The following is a 17,855-nucleotide window of genomic DNA, read 5'->3' on the forward strand; positions in this document are numbered from 1 at the left end:
ATCAGAGAACACACACAGGAGAGAAGCCTTACGTCTGCCCTGACTGTGGAACTAGTTTTTCTCACCTTTCCGGCTTAAAATCACATGAACGTGTACATACAGGAGAGAAGCCTTACTCCTGCTCTGACTGTGGAGCGAGTTTCTCTCATCTGTGCACCTTAAAAACACACCAACGTATACACACAGGAGAGAAGCCTTACGTCTGCCCTGACTGTGGAACTTGTTTCTCTCAACTTTCCAACTTAAAATCACATGAACGTGTACATACAGGAGAGAAGCCTTACTCCTGCTCTGACTGTGGAAAACGTTTTCAAACATACGCTCAGCTAAAGGTTCATCAGAGAACACACACAGGAGAGAAGCCTTACTTCTGCTCTGACTGTGGAACTTGTTTCTCTCAACGTTCCCACTTAAAATCACATGAACGTATACATACAGGTGAAAAGCCTTACGTCTGCTCTGACTGTGGGGCGAGTTTCTCTCGTCTGGGCACCTTAAAAACACACCAACGTATACACACAGGAGAGAAGCCTTACTCCTGCTCTGACTGTGGAAAATGCTTCACAACGTCAACGGATCTAAAAGTTCATCAGAGAACACATACAGGAGAGAAGCCTTACTCCTGCTCTGACTGTGGAAAATGTTTTAAAACATCAAAAGAGCTAAAAGTTCATCAGAGAACACACACAGGAGAGAAGCCTTTCGTCTGCTCTGACTGTGGAACTAGTTTCTCTCAACTTTCCAACTTAAAATCACATGAACGTATACATACAGGAGATAAGCCATACTCCTGCTCTGACTGTGGAAAATGCTTCAAAACATCAACTGTGCTAACAGTTCATCAGAGAACAGACACAGGAGAGAAGCCTTATTCCTGCTCTGACTGTGGAAAATGTTTTAAAACATCAAATAAGCTTAACGTTCATCAGAGAACACACACAGGAGAGAAGCCTTACGTCTGCTCTGACTGTGGAACTAGTTTCTCTCAACTTTCCAACTTAAAATCACATGAACGTATACATACAGGGGAGAAGCCATACTCCTGCTCTGACTGTGGAAAATGTTTTAAAACATCAAAAGAGCTAAAAGTTCATCAGAGAACACACACAGGAGAGAAGCCTTTCGTCTGCTCTGACTGTGGAACTAGTTTCTCTCAACTTTCCAACTTAAAATCACATGAACGTATACATACAGGAGATAAGCCATACTCCTGCTCTGACTGTGGAAAATGCTTCAAAACATCAACTGTGCTAACAGTTCATCAGAGAACACACACAGGAGAGAAGCCTTATTCCTGCTCTGTGGAAGGGTGGGCGTGTAACTCAAACTTCTAGCCAAAGGCTGCTGTGTTTAGAATCTCATCAAGGAGGACTTTAGCATTTTAGCAACTTTGCAACTACTTACTACTTTTTAGCTATTACTTAGCATGTTAGCTTAGCATGTTAGCTTAGCATGTTAGCTTAGCATGTAACTACTTAGTATGTTAGCTAACCTTTCCCCTAAAACCATTTAACCCCTCACCCAGCTAACGTTAGCAACAACAAATTGGAATTCGTTACATATCATACATATTACAAGTCCGTAACATATTGTATGAATAGCAATGCGTAAAATAACATAAAAATTGTAATTCGTAACATACGATACGTCCTACAAGTCGTATTATACTTAACAACAATCTAAACGCAACAATTTCAAAGATTTACAGTTCGTATAAGGATATCAGTCATTTTAAATAAATGAGTCCCTAATCTATGGATTTCACATGACTGGGCAGGGGCTCAGCCATGGGTGGGACTTGGGAGGGCATAGACTCACTTGGGAGCCAGGCCCATCCAATCAGCATGAGTTTTTCCCCAACAAATGTCTTGATTACAGACAGAAATACTACTCAGCACCCTCCCTGACAATCCTGCAGGTGAAGAGGTCCTGGGCTGCCGTGGTTACATGTGATCTGCAGTTGTGAGGCCGGTTGGATGTACTGCCAAATTCTCTAGAGGTGACTTATGGTAGAGATATAAATATTGAATTCTTTCCTGCAGTCATCATGACAATTGCACATTCCCTGAACTTGAGACATCTGTGACATTGTGTTGTGTGTCCTTTTATTGTCCCCCAGCACAAGGTGCACCTGTGTAATGATAATGCTGTTTTATCAGCATCTTAATATGCCACACCTGTCAGGTGGATGGATTATCTTGACAAAGGCTGAAATGCTCATTAACAGGGATATAAACAAAGTTGTGCACAACATTTGAGAGACATTAGCTTTTTGTGCACATGGAACATTGTTGGATTTTTTTATTTCAGCTCATGAAAACAACACTTTACATGTTTAGTTTATATTTTCGTTAAGTTTATATTGGTAGGCCAATGTAATGTAACCTAACATACTAAATGGAGTGGCACGGATGTTCATATAATACGTTTTGCTCTGAGACCAGGTTGTCCCTCTGCAGTGTTCTGTGGGAATGAGCTAGTAGACACTTCTTTAAAAAAAACAAGAACTTTTGAACCTTTATTTAACTAGGTAAGTCTGTTAAGAACAAATTCTTATTTACAATGATGGCCTAGGAACAGTGGGTTAACTGCCTTGTTCAGATGCAGAATAACAGATTTGTACCTTGTCAGCTCGGGGATTCGATCTAGCAACCTTTTGGTTGCTGGCCCAACGCTCTAACCACTAGGCTACCTTCTGCCCCTAACATGTATCAGATAGAGATGGTGTGATGATCACTTTTCACCACTAGTTTGGGGCGATTATTTTACAACTTTATTTAATGATAAACAGTTTATGAAATGAATACATGTGTTTATTAATTATCTTTAAAACTAGATGAGTTATTTTAGTTACTGATCATGAATGTGTTTGGATAACTGCATTGAAGCAAACTTTATTGATCTGCCAATGAAAAATAAAGTTACATGAATATGTACTGGTCAACCTCTTCTTCTCTTTAGTATTCAGTTCTTCATATTAAATCTGACATTATGAATGGTTATTATGGTTGTATTCAGTTCTTCATATTAGATCTGACAGTATGAATGGTTGTATTCAGTTCTTCATATTAGATCTGACAGTATAAATGGTTCTTATGGGCTGAGTGCCGGGAGTGTTTTTGTATGACTACAGTCAGGAGTTCTCTCTGACCCTGTGATGTCACCAGCACATTAAGTACATTCATCTTAAGATAGCCAGGTGAGACAACCACATATCACAGTAAATACATTTCTCCTCAATTAGTCAGTGTCACATTATTATTATTATTTGCATTAGTATTATTAGTATTTTGGGGGGGTACTCTTTAAAGACGTAGGGTTTCAGACCTTTTTGGGCAGATGGGCAGGGACTCTGCTGTCCTAGCATCAGAGGGAAGCTGGTGCCACCATTGGGGTGCCAGGACAGAGAAGTGCTTTGACTGGGCTGAGAGGGAGCTTGACCTCCTGTAGCAGTGGGACGGCCATGAGACCAGAGGTGGCAGAACTGAGTGCTCGGGTTGGGATACCGTGTTTGAGCATAGCCTGAAGGTAGAGATGGGGCTGTTCTTCTTGCTGCACCGTAAGTAAACACCATTGTCTTGTAGTGGATGTGAGCTTTGACTGGAAGCCAGTGGAATGTACGGAGGAGCAGGGTGACATGGGGGAACTTGGGAAGGTTAAACACCTAGATGGACTGCAGTGTGCTAGATAAGTTCAGTGGCGACCCATCATTCAGGGCAGGTGAGCCACCTGTTTTGAGCCCCACAGTTTTAGCGATAATGTGAGGGAAAAAATGATCTGTTTGCAAAAAATGTTAAAAACCCCCCACATATAATTGAGTTATTAATAAAGCCGCATACAAACATGGTCTCTTTTTTGTTTTCTTGAGTAAGGCAGCTCCAAAATGCAGGTGTTTCAGCCTAGCTCAGTACTTTCTATTGAGATGGGGCAAGCCAGCAGAAAATACGGAGCATTGCGCCGTGATTGGCTCAGTGTTCTGTCATTCATGGGGACAATACGTCACTGCCAAGCCTAAGGGTAGAACTTGAAAATTCAAGCCCCGTGGGTGCTGCCATAGAGTTACATTAGAAGTAAGGTCATTGTCCACAGATAAAATAACGTCAAATCATGTGATATCTACAGTCGCTTTCATTGGACTGATCATGTCAACATCATACTTTCAAAATCTGAGCTAGCAGTCATCATCATGAATCAAGTCGACAATCTACTGGCAAATCCTTTTTAGTCTTTGTCATATGAAGAGAAATAGTGAGAAATTATAGATAAAACGTATCGGTTCTCATCTGCCATTGGACATAACCATTACAAAACAAGTTGGAAATTGCAAATTCAACAATGAGTGGTTTGTCAAGGAGTCAGTGGCTAACTGCAAGCTTTGCAAAGCAATCATTAGCCTGCTATTCAGTTGAGTGGCTGTGTGGTCCCAAGTCTAAGATTAAGGGGCTCTTTTCCTAGTTTAAAATTGTAAACATTTAACATTGGCCGTGCTGGCAATGAAGCTTGATTTGTGCCGCGCTCAAAACAACTTAACTCGGTTCTGCAAAATCTGACTTGAGTGAGTTCAAGACAACTGGGAACTCAGGGAAAAACAAGCTACGACTGAGAAAATACTTTTTGAACTTTCATCCAACTCGGAATTGTAAATTGGGAACTCAGGCCTTTTTCTACAGCTACGACCTGAAGATCGCTGACGTCATATTTTTTTTACTGAGTTCCCAGTTGTCTTGAAAGCACCATAAATCCAGAGAATGCCAGACTTTGATGACAAAGTTTGATGACAAAATATGCCCACGATGGACTGCCGTGCCACCTTCCTGTTCAAGTGAGCACAACACAACAAGGTGAGTCAAAAAATGTCTTGTATGCTGTTGCATAAATGATGTAACATGCCAGGGAGATGTGTATACTGTAGCTAAGAAAGTAATACTAAGTGTGTGTTGTGTAGTAAGATGTTAGTAGCCCATGTGCCTCACCTTGTGTGCCTCACCTCTATTTTCACCTCTTCATTTTGCCCACTGTTCTGACTTGGTGGTTCACATGTAGCCTATAACCTGTTTTAGAGAAATGTAATCATTGAATATTGTAAGGGTTTTCATTGTCTGCTTATATGCCCCTTTATTTATCCTACGGTTTTGACTTGGCGCACAGGGAGAACACTGTAAGAACGGCCCATGTTCTGAATTTTGTCGCTGTGCATTTCAAAAGTGGTGAACAAATAGTTATATTGACTACGTCCGTCCTAGCTCGCTCATTAATGTCTTAATCGAAATTACAGATTGCCTCTTATCCGCTTTTCGTCCCCTTATGCCATAGTTTGTACATCTCAATTGTCAGTAGAAACCACATTTGTCTACTTCATCACCCTCCCGTATCCGGGATCCTCCTCATCAAAAAAGCTGACTAGCATAGCCTAGCCTAACGGGACAGGGATATCATATAATATAATTTTCATGAAATCACAAGTCCAATACAGCAAATGAAAGATAAACATCTTGTGAATCCAGCCATAATTTCCGATTTTTTAAATGTTTTACAGCGAAAACACAATATGTATTTCTATTAGCTAACCACAATAGCCAAACACACAACCGCATATTTTCACCATGTTTCCACCGCATAGGTAGCTTTCACAAAACCGACAAAATAGAGATAAAATTAGTCACTAACCAAGAAACAACTTCATCAGATGACAGTCTTATAACATGTTATACAATACATTTATGTTTTGTTCGAAAATGTGCATATTTGAGGTATAAATCATAGTTTTACATTGCAGCCACCGTCAAAAATAGCACCAAAACAGCCAGAATAATTAGAGGGCAATGTGAAATACATAAATACTCATCATAAAACATTTATGAAAAATACATGGTGTACAGCAAATGAAAGATAAACATCTTGTGAATCCAGTCAATATTTCAGATTTTTTAAGTGTTTTACAGCGAAAACACAATATAGAATTATATTAGCTTACCACAATAGCCAAACACACAACGGCATTTATTCACCGCAAAGGTAGCTTTCGCAAAAACCAGCAATAAATATAAAATGAATCACTAACCTTTGGACAACTTCATCAGATGACAGTCTTATAACATGTTATACAATACATTTATGTTTTGTTCGAAAATGTGCATATTTAGAGCTGCAAATCGTGGTTGTACATTGTGAATACGTAGCAACATTTTCCAAGAATGTCCGGAGATATTTTGGACACTCACCTAATCTGACCAAAGAACTCATCATAAACTTTACATAAAAATACTTGTTGTATGGCAAATGAAAGATACACTGGTTCTTAATGCAACCGCTGTGTTAGATTTGTAAAAATAACTTTACTACAACATACAAAATACATTATTGTGAGACAGCGCTCACATAATCTCCGCCCTGTTGGATTCTACATATTCCACAGAAATACGAAATAACATCATAAATGTTTTCTTACTTTTGCTGAGCTTCCATCAGAATGTTGTACAAGGAGTCCTATTTCCAGAATAAATTGTTGTTTGGTTTTAGAATGTCCATTTCTTCTGTCGAATTCGCGCCACAATGCTAGCCAAGGTTGCTAACATTCCCATCCTCTCTTGGCGCAAAGAACGGAAAACTCCAAAAGTCCCAATAAACTGATAAAACTCGGTTGAAAAAACCTACTTTATGATGTTATTATCATATGTATCAAATAAAATCAGAGCCGGAGATATTCGCCGTGTATACCGAACGCTTTTCAGAAGACAATGTCGAGGTCCCTCGCGCGCCGTCGAAGACAAAGAAAATACCGGACCTGTCACTCCAAAAGCTCTTATTCGACCTCAGATCAAGCTTGACACCCCATTCCACCTTCCACTGCCTGTTGACATCTAGTGGAAGGCGTATGAATTGCATACATATCGATAAATAAAAGCCAGTTGAATAGGCAGGCCCTGAAACAGAGCCTCGTTTTCAGATTTTTCACTTCCTGTATGGAAGTTTGCTGCCAAATGAGTTCTGTTTTACTCACAGATATAATTCAAACGGTTTTAGAAACTTCACAGTGTTTTCTATCCAATAGTAATAATAATATGCATATTGTACGAGGCCGTTTAATTTGGGCACGATTTTTTCCAAAGTGAAAACAGCGCCCCCCTATTGACAAGAAAATGTTTTTTTTAAAGGCAGTGAATGAGACTGAATGAACTGTTTCGCTGCCAGACAAGGCTCCGCTGATAGCCAGGTGTAGCAGTGGTAAACTGTTGAGACTATGCTGTTGGGACAGCTTTATGTAGGCCCTAACAGTTTGTGGGCACCGTTTCAGTGCAATTAATGTATTGTTTAGTGTCTTGTTGTGTAGTGGCTTTGCTGGCAATGCATCCCACTTTTTAAAAATTGTTTTATTTAATCTTTATTTATCTAGTCAAGTCAGTTAAGAACAAATAGTTATTTAAAATGACGGCCTACCCCGGCCAAACCCGGACGATGCTGGGCCAATTGTGCGCTTCCCTGTGGGACTCCCAATCACGGCTGGATGTGATTCAGCCTGGATTCGAACCAGGGACTGTAGTGATGCAGTGCCTTAGACCACTGCGCAACTCGGGAGCCCTTAAAAGGTTTGCGCCCAACGTGGGACAGGAGTTTGACGGTACAAGCAGGGAGCCCAGCCAACAGAGATTTGAGAAATGTTTTGGTTTTCTTCCTCAGATCTGTGCCTCGCCACAAACCTGTCTCGAAGCTCGACGGACAATTTCTTTGATTTCATTGCTTGGTTTTTGCTCTGACATGCACTGTCAACTGTGGGACCTTATATAGACAGGTGTGTTCTTTTCCAAATCATGTCCAATCATTTGAATTTACTATATGTGGACTCCAGTCAAGTTGTAGAAACATCTCAAGGATGATCAATGGAAACAGGATGCACTTGAGCTCAATTTCGAGTCTGAGCAAAGGGTCTGAATACTTATGCAAATAAGCTGTTCATTTTTATAAATTGGAAAATATTTCTAAAAACCTGTTTTCGCTTTGTCATTATGGGGTATAGTGTGTATATTGTTGAGGGGGGAAAAATGCATTTAATCAATTTTCGTATAAGGCTGTAACGTAACAAAATGTGGAAAATTTCGTCAAGGGGTCTTGTATAATGCCCTGTATATGTTTTAAACTACAAATTTTAGGAACTGAAGTGGTAAACAATGAAATAATGGAAAATGCATGTTCAATGGTTATCTCTGTATTAGTATTATTCACATTAAATCACCTAGGTAGAGCAGTGGTTATCTCTGTATTAGTATTATCTTTGTATTACCAACATTAAAACACCTAGGTAGAGCAGTGGTTCTCTCGGTATTAGTATTATCTCTGTATTACCCACATTAAAACACCTAGGTAGATCAGTGGTTATCTCGGTATTAGTATTATCTTTGTATTACCCACATTAAAACACCTAGGTAGAGCAGTGGTTATCTCGGTATTAATATTATCTCTGTATTACCCACATTAAAACACCTAGGTAGATCAGAGAGGACAGAGCATGTGGCTTTGTAACACACAGGTGTTTCATCTCCACACTGGGATGATTTTAACAGTGCAACGCCACACAGGCCTCATGCCTCTCAGGTAGGAGAGTACCAGAAATAAATGAATAAAAAACACAAAACTAATGAAGGAACACACAGTCACCAACAATATATACCTGGCGTCAATACTTTCAACTTTCTCAGCTCGCTGTTACAGTACTGCACCACCAAATTCCATTTATTAAGTAACCATCTGTTTTATGTAAGCATAAAACCGTAACATTTCACACTATTTTTGAGAGTCCCGGATTTATATTTACTATGTTACATCTAGTCTATGAGACGAGGCTGCACCTTGACCTACATTATAAACACGCAGATCAAGAGGTGTGTTTTCCCTTCAGCATCTGCATGTGACATAAGCTCACCCACCTCACAGCATGAATCTAAAATAGTTAATAACTTTGGCTGTGATTGATGGGAAAAATCTGACTCTAAGGCAATTACTTGAATAATTCAATGGATTTTTTATTTACAAACTTGATAACCAAATTGTCTTTTTTTTTTAATTGACTTCGCTATGGGGCCATCAATGGGAGTTGGGCCGTGCTTCAGCTGAACTGCAGTACGGAAAATGCCCTCTGAGCACAGTGGAAAGCATGCTTATAGACTGGAAGCCTGCCCCCTTGATCCGAGAAGGGTGTAATTGCAGACCGCAATTAGGGCCGTTCTCTGATATCGGGTGTTTCATGATATCTAGTTTACACCAATTGATGCTCCCCATTGGTTTGTGGCCGTTTCTTTTGCGTTGGGAACAACACTTGTTGACAATTGTAGCAAGGCCTAACCCTTTTCCTAACCTTAATCTCAGTCTCCCCACCGCCACGTTAGTTATCAAAACCTGCATGGTAAACAAATCCCTAACCCTCACCCTTTTCCTAACCTTAACCTCAGTCTCCTAACCTGCCATGCTAATTCACCTAACTACCACTTTAATTATCTTAACCTGTTATGTATGCAATGTGCCTAGTTAAATATATATATATTTTTTTAAACAAATATTCTCCATCAGTTTCATAACACCAGAACTGACCAATGGCATGTATCCATTTTTATTATATCAAGGAACATCCACATCAAGAAACTGTACAGTAGTTCTCCTACTGGGAGGCGCGGGAAATAGTTGAAAGAGTGATTGGTGCTGAGGAAGCTATGGCAGTGGATGACCCGCAACCTGTTGAGATTCCTGACGTCGTTCACCAGTTGAAGGATACCGATTGTAAAGATTAATTGTATTTGCGGCTGAAAGGTTTTTGGGAGTTCAGGAATTGACATTGGAAGCATTGCAGACAGTGGTGGAAAAAGTACCCAATTGTCATACTTGAGTAAAAGTAAAGATACTTGAGTCCTTTCCTATTAAGGAAAGCCACCCAGTAAAATACTACTTGAGTTCTTTACACCACTGATTGCAGGGAATACTGACTGAAGATGTTCCTCCCCACGAGGCCCATGAGACTGTGTAGGGATGTGATTTGAATAGGACTGTGACTGAAGATGTTCCTCCCTACGAGGCCCATGAGACTGTGTAGGGATGTGATTTGAATAGGACTGTGACTGAAGATGTTCCTCCCTACGAGGCCCATGAGACTGTGTAGGGATGTGAATTGAATAGGACTGTGACTGAAGGAGTGGGATGTTTTTATTTATCTATTTTTGTATTTTGTTTTGATGTCATTGCTTCCGCAATGGACATGTATTTCTTTCTACAGTTTACTAACCGTACAGTAGGTGGCGGTAGACACGTTATATTTGTGTAAATGTCAGTATACCAGAGAAGAAGATGATGCTGTTGCATTGTCGTAGAGGGGAACAGGAAGTTCCGGGTAGAAAACGACAGAACTGTGTTATGTCGATAGTGGTTGTGTCCGTTTCAACTGTATCATTGTAGGTATGTAATAGCACGTTTAAACTTTCTAATGTCGAAAGAATATATAATATGCTAGGTAGCAAGTCCGTGAAGGTATTAACACGTTTGGTAAAGTTTTAAATTGTATGTGTTATTTTGGGGTCAAACCGAGTGAGTGAAGAACGTGATTTGCAACGATTTTACAAGTCACGTAGCTAGACTTTGGATTTGTATGAGTGTATGAACATAATTTCGTCAGTCATTTCATAAAGATTCCACTTATTTTAGTTAGTTTTTACATGTTCTTGGTTTTGTGTAAAATGTTGTTTATGAGCTGGTAAATAGCCTCGTCCGAACCATCTTGATCTCGCGAGTTTACATACACTGTTTCGTTAATGTAAGCTCGCGAGATCAGGATGGTTCGGCCGAGGCTCGTCAAATGGCTGCTTCAACGGTTTCAGTCGTCTTTCTAGGAGTTTGCTCGTGGTGAAATGGCGACACGAGGCAGTGTGGTGGAGTGTCAAAATAGAGGGAAGCTAACTGAAGTTATCCTTCACCATTTGGAGAGTGAGGCCAACTGCATGGAATGGCGTGGATTAATGCGGATGAATCGGAGCACGTGTCATACTCATAACATGGAGGACCAAGTGTCTGCGGGTTTTCGCTCCACCCTTTTACTTGATTAATTAATTAAGGTCACTAATTAGAAAGGAACTCCCCTCGTCTGATTGTCTAGGTTTTTATTGAAATGAAGAAACGAAAACCTGTGAGGCTCGGCTGTCAATGGGATGAGTTTTACACCCCTAAAACAATGGAAATGGAGAGTTTGAGAAGCAACAGCTGTGCTCGAATGCGATCAATGTGGGGGACAGTTCTGATATGGAGCGGAGGACGAGGGCCTAGTATGTGAATGGTCTGTAGTGGAAAGACATAGGAAGAACAGAGATAATGATACTGGAAGCAGTGGCAAATGTAGTATCGAAACTCTAAAGAGGCCCAAGGTAGGGAGCTAGAGTAATAATGTGTCACAGTGGAAAGTTGGGATGGTGTTTGAGGAGACCACAGGGCCTCATTTACACCCTATCTGATTAACCAAGGCCATAAAAGGAGAGGTGAAGTTAAACTGGGCTGCATCTGTGTAAATGAGAACTTGTTCTGAACTAGCCGACCTGGTTAAATAAAGGTGAAATAAAAAATGGTAGATTGTTAATATCTTGTGCTAGTCAGGTTCAGCAAGGGAAGATTCTTCAATTGGAAAATCATAATAGGATGAAGCTCAGAAGGCATGACCCTGGAGCTTATGCTAAATTGAAGGTAGTAATCTCTGAGGTCCCAATATCTATGTCCATGGATGATATTGTTAAACAACATGTGAAGGAGACAGAGTGGTTGAAGCCTAAAGGTTGATCAGTAGGAAAGAGAGGGTTAAAGAAGTGAAAGCTTATCGGTGCTGTTGAGGTTTGAGAAGGTTTTGTCTGGAAAAGTACAGAATAGGATTCCTTAGCTTCCATGTCAGAGAATTTGACCCAGCCTCATCAATCAACTATTAATCAAATGTATTTATAAAGCCCTTCTGACATCAGCTGATGTCACAAAGTGCTGTACAGAAACACAGCCTAAAACCCCAAACAGCAAGCAATGCAGGTGTAGTAGCACAGTGGCTAGGGAAAACTCCCTAGAAAGGCCAGAACCTAGGAAGAAACCTTGAGAGGAACCAGGCTATGAGGGGTGGCCAGTCCTCTTCTGGCTGTGCTTGGTGGATATTATAACAGAACATGGCCAAGATGTTCAAATGTTCATAGATGACCAGCAGGGTCAAATAATAATCACAGTGGTTGTCGAGGGTGCAACAGGTCAGCACCTCAGGAGTAAATGTCAGTTGGCTTTTCATAGCCGATCATTGAGAGTATCTCTACCGCTCCTGCTGTCTCTAGAGAGTTGAAAACAGCAGGTCTGGGACAGGTAGCATGTCCGGTGAACAGGTCAGGGTTCCATAACAGAACAGTTGAAACTGGAGCAGCAACAGTGAATCATCACATTGTTTTTAAATGCCAAAGAATGGGACATGTAGCTGTTGAGTGAAAAGATGTGCCAAGTGTGGTGGGGAACATGATTACGGTGAATGTTGGAGCAATGTGACGGTTAAGTGTTGCAATTGTGCGGAGGACACAGAGCAGCATTTGGTGGATGCCAGGTGCAGAGAGATTCTCAGAGATATAGAATCCGTCATGATGTATCATATGCAGAGGCTGTAAGACAGACTGGTGGAACTACAGTGCAGACTGATGGAGCTTCCATGATTGGTCCCGTAGTAAGAGACAAGGTTATTCAGGAAAATAGTACATAGTGCTACCTGAAACATACTGCAACCTTGTGCTAAATGGTTTTTGAGTCATTTATGCATTTATGTGAATTTAGGAAATCTACTATAGATTAAGTGCTCTTATGTTGTGCAATTTAAAATGTGTACTTTGTGTCTAATGTGAATGAATGTTTTGTCAAGGATTAGCTACCTGATCTACTGAAATGAGATAATTGAATAAGAAAAAAGAGAAAATATTTTTACAGAATAAAGTGCCAGAACTGTCAAGAAAATAACTTTTGTGTCCGTTTGTCTTTATTACTACAGGCCGACTCAGATTAAGTCTGAGGCCGGTAACATCAACAGTGAGGACAAACCCATCATGCCACTCTCCTTCCACACTGAGTCCAAACCTACAGTCACTGGGTCCTGATTGTGACAGTGGAGCCCAGTTTGCACTGCAGGATCCAGAGATGGCATCAGTGAAGCTGGAGGACTGCAGTCAAACACTGGAGCTGAATGTCAACATTAAAGATGAAGAAGAAGAGGAGGAGAAGGTTAGGACAACTGTTAGTCATGGTAACAGCAGGTTCTCTCTAAGTTATCTTCATAAATTAGACCTCCATAAGTTATGACCCAGTCTATTGCTATGTTGAATTCTGTAATTCTGACATCACACATCCCTGAACAACTCAAGACTTCACAGCGAAGCAAAACATTTTAAAACTTGTAACGCCTGCCTTTTCCCACACATTGTCTCAAAAACGTTGAAAATGTTTAATACCCTCAATCCCCAAGTTAGGCATACCTCATTTCAAAATAGGCCATGGCATCATCACTGTCAATATTGAATTATAATTTGTTTGCTGCACAGAATATCAGATCTCAACAACGATTGGAGAAGTGATGAACATAACCAGTAGACTACCACATCCTGATGATATATATCTCATACATATATATTTAATAATTTATATATCAAGTTGTAGAAACATCTCAAGGATGATCAATGGAAACAGGATGCACCTGAGCTCAATTCAAAAGTTTGGGGTCACTTAACACCAGTCTCAACGTCAACAGTGAAGAGGCGACTCCGGGATGCTGGCCTTCTTGGCAGAGTTGCAAAGGCCAGTTTTATTGCTTCTTTAATGAGCACCACAGTTTTCAGCTGTACTAACATAAATTCAAAAAGGGTTTTCTAATGATCAATTAGCCTTTTAAAATGATAAACTTGGATTAGCTAACACAACATGCCATTGGATCACAGGAGTGATGGTTGCTGATAATGGGCGTCTGTACGCCTATGTAGATATTCCATGAAATATCTGCTGTTTCCAGCTACAATAGTCATTTACAACAATAACAATGTCCACACTGTATTTCTGATCCATTTGATGTTATTTTAATGGACAATCAATGTGCTTTTCTTTCAAAACAAGGACATTTCTAAGTGACCCCAAATGTTTGAACAGTAGTGGATATTTAATATTTTTTATATATCAAGTTGTAGAAACATCTCAAGGATGATCAATGGAAACAGGATGCATCTGAACTCAATTTTGAGTCTGTCTTGTTTTTGTTTTTTTATTAATTTTGCAAAAATTTCTAAACTTGTTTTAGCTTTGTCATTATGGGGTATTGTGTGTAGATTGCTGAGGATATTTTTTTATTTAATATTAGAATAAGGCTGTAACAAAACAAAATGTGGAAAAAGTCAAGGGTTCTGAATACTTTCCGTGGGCACTGTCAGACCCCTTCCCATTTTTCCCATTTTGGTACGTTACAGCCTTATTCTAAAATTGATGACATGTTTTTCCTCGTCAATCTACACACAATACCCCATAATGACAAAGCCAAAACAGGTTTTTAGAAATTCTTGCAAATGTAAAAAAAAAAGATTGATAAGAATTGCTTATTTACATACATTTTCAGACCTTTTGCTATGAGATGATCCTTGAGATGGTTCTACAACTTGGAGTCCACCTGTGGTAAATTCAATTGATTGGATATGATTTGGACAGGCACACACCTGTCTATTTAAGGTCCTACAGTTGACAGTGCATGTCAGAGTAAACACCAAGTCATGAGGTTGAAGGATTTGTCCGTAGAGCTCCGTGACAGGATTGTGTCGGCACAGATCTGGGGACCGGTACCAAAACATTTCTGCAGCATTAAAGGTCCCCAAGAACACAGAGGCCTCCATCATTCTACAATGGAAGAAGTTTTGAACCACCAAGACTCTTCCTAGAGCTGGCCACCCGGCCAAACTGAGCAATCGTGGGAGAAGGGCCTTGGTCAGGGAGGTAACCAAGAACCCGATGGTCACTCTGACAGAGCTCCAGAGTTCCTCTATGGAGATGAGAGAATCTTCCAGAAGGAAAACCATCTCTGCAGGTCTCCACTAATCATGACTTTATGGTAGAGTGGCCAGACGGAAGCCACTGCCTAGTAAAAGGCACATGACAGTCCGCTTGGAATTTGTCAAAAGGCACCTAAAGGACTCTGACCATGAGAAACAAGATTCTCTGGTCTGATGAAACCAAGATTGAACTCTTTGGCCTGAATGCCAAGCGTCATGTCTGGAGCAAACCTGGCACCATCCCTACGGTGAAGGATGGTGGTGGCAGCAGCTTGCTGCGGGGATGTTTTTCAGCGGCAGGGACTGGGTGACTTGTCAGGATCAAGGGACAGATGAACGTAGCAAAGTATAGAGAGATCCTTGATGAAAACCTACTTGAGAGCGCTCCGGACCTCAAACTGGGGTGAAGGTTCACCTTCCAACAGGACAATGACCCTAAGCACACAGCCAATACAACGTAGGAGTGGCTTCGGTACAAGTCTCTGAATGTCATTGAGTGGCGCAGCCAGAGCCCGGACTTGAACCGGATCAAACATCTCTGGAGAGACCTGGAAATAGCTTTGCAGAGACGCTCCCCATCCAATCTGGCAGAGCTTGAGAGGATCTGCAGAGAAGAATGGGAGAAACTCCCCAAATACAAGTGTTTCAAGCTTGTAGCTTCATACCCAAAAAGACTCAAAGGTGCTTCAACTAACTATTGTGTAAAGGGTCTGAATACTTACGTAAATGTCATATTTCAGTCATTATGGGGTTTTGTGATGTCATTATGGGGTATTGTGATGCCATTATGGGGTATTGTTTGGAGATTGATGAGAATATATATATTTTTTAATTTAACCAGCGCAAACTGGCTTTAACCAGAATAGTAAGAGGAGTGGGAGGCCCCGGTGCACAACTGGGCAACAGGACAAGTACATTAGAGTGTCTAGTTTGAGAAACAGACGTCTCACAAGTCCTCAACTGGCAGCTTCATTAAATAGTACACGCAAAACAACAGTCTCAACGTCAACTGTGAAGAGGTGACTCCGGGATGCTGGCCTTCTAGACACTATTCTGGGTAGAGCCAGTTTGCGCTGTTCTGTGAAGGGAGTAGTACACAGCGTTGTACGAGATCTTTAGCCATTTCCAGCTACAATAGTCATTTACAACATTAACAATGTCTACACTGTATTTCTGATCAATTTGACATTATTTGAATGGACAAAAAATTAGCTTTTCTTTCAAAAACAAGGACATTTGTAAGTGACCCCAATCTTTAGAATTTATTCATTTATTCATTTCACCACTAGTGGTAGTGTATTTATTTTTATTTTTTTTAACCTTTTTTTAACTTTCTTAGCATACTGGTTATTGTCCGGAATTTCAGATGACTGACGTGCCCAAAGTAAACTGCCTGAAAACTGCCCAAAAGCTAGGATATGCATATACTTGATAGCATTGGATAGAAAACACTCTGAAGTTTCTAAAACTGTTAAAATAATGTCTGAGTATAACAGAACTGATATGGCATGTGAAAACCTGAGGAAAATCCATCCGGAATGTTTATTTTTTGAGGTCACAGGTTTTTTCAGTGCTTGCCTATGGGATATACAAATAGATAGGACCCAGATTGCAGTTCCTATGGCTTCCACTAGAAGTCAACAGTCTTTAGAATGGGTTTCAGGTATTTGTAGTTTTTCCAAGGTGTCCCCCATTAGAAAAGTAGTCATGTTGCGTGCATCAACGACAGTGCGCTCTTCGTTATTTATCTTCGCTATTAAACACACTATTCTCCGTCTAAATATTATTGTTTATTTAGATATTAGAATACCCGAGGATTAATTGGAAACATCGTTTGATTTTCACTTTTTGGATTGGTTTGTGTGCATGTTGAATGAGTGCATTACTGAATCAAACGCGCCATCTAAACTGACATTTTTGGGATATAATGAAGGACTTTATCGAACAAAACGACCATTCATTGTGTAGCTGGGACCCTTGGGATTGCAATCAGAGGAAGATATTCAAAGGTAAGTGATTTATTTAATTGCTGTCTGATTTTGTGACACCTGTGCTGGTTGAAAAACTATTTTGACGTGGGGCGCTGTCCTCAGATGGTATGGTATGCTTTCTCCGTAAAGCCTTTTTCAAATCTGACAACGCAGTTGGATTAACAAGAAGCTTTTAATTGATGTAAGACACTTGTATTGTCATGAATGTTTAATATTACGATTTTTGTATTTTGAATTTTGCGCTCTGCAATTTCACCGGATGTTGTTGTCGGTGTCCCGCTAGCGTTTGGACATGCGCCCAAACAGGTTAACTAGGCAAGTCAGTTAAGAAAAAATTCTTATTTTCAATGACGGCCTAGGAACAGTGGGTTAACTGCCTTTATTCAGGGGCAGAACGACAGATTTTTACCTTGTCAGCTCGGGGATTTGATCTTGCAACCTTTCGGTTGCTCTAGCCACTAGGCTACCTGTCACCCGATATGACCAGAAGAGGAATGGTCACCGCTCTGAGCCTGGTTCCTCTCTACGTTTCTTCCTAGGTTCCTGCTTTCTAGAGAGTTTGTGGCCACTGCTTCTACATCTGCATTGCTTGCTCTTTGTGGATTTCAGGCTGGGTTTCTGTTCAGCACTTTGTGACAACTACTGATGTAAAAAGTGCTTCATAAACTACATTTGATTGACATGTATATTACACCAACTGACTGGTTCTTCTGATTTTCACACAGGATACCATGTTGAGACATTCTCTACATCCAGAGAGCAACAGCAGGAAGATCACAGAGCTAAGAGGTCTCACCACTGCCCATAT

At 40.5% G+C, this 17,855-nt stretch overlaps 1 protein-coding gene across 1 annotated transcript; it reads left to right on the forward strand.

Annotated features, from left to right (window-relative positions):
- Nucleotides 1-668: 668 nt before the first annotated feature.
- Nucleotides 669-1,463, forward strand: LOC120033328 (endothelial zinc finger protein induced by tumor necrosis factor alpha-like; the record flags this gene model as incomplete). The annotated part of the gene is made up of 2 exons (XM_038979629.1): nt 669-827; nt 915-1,463. Coding segments are annotated over 2 exons (579 nt in total), but the record flags the coding sequence as incomplete, so codon positions are not given.
- Between the last annotated feature and the right edge of the window lie 16,392 nt (nt 1,464-17,855).

The sequence above is a fragment of the Salvelinus namaycush genome, chromosome 40 (genome assembly GCF_016432855.1).
Source record: "Salvelinus namaycush isolate Seneca chromosome 40, SaNama_1.0, whole genome shotgun sequence".
NCBI classification, from domain to species: Eukaryota; Metazoa; Chordata; class Actinopteri; order Salmoniformes; family Salmonidae; genus Salvelinus; species Salvelinus namaycush.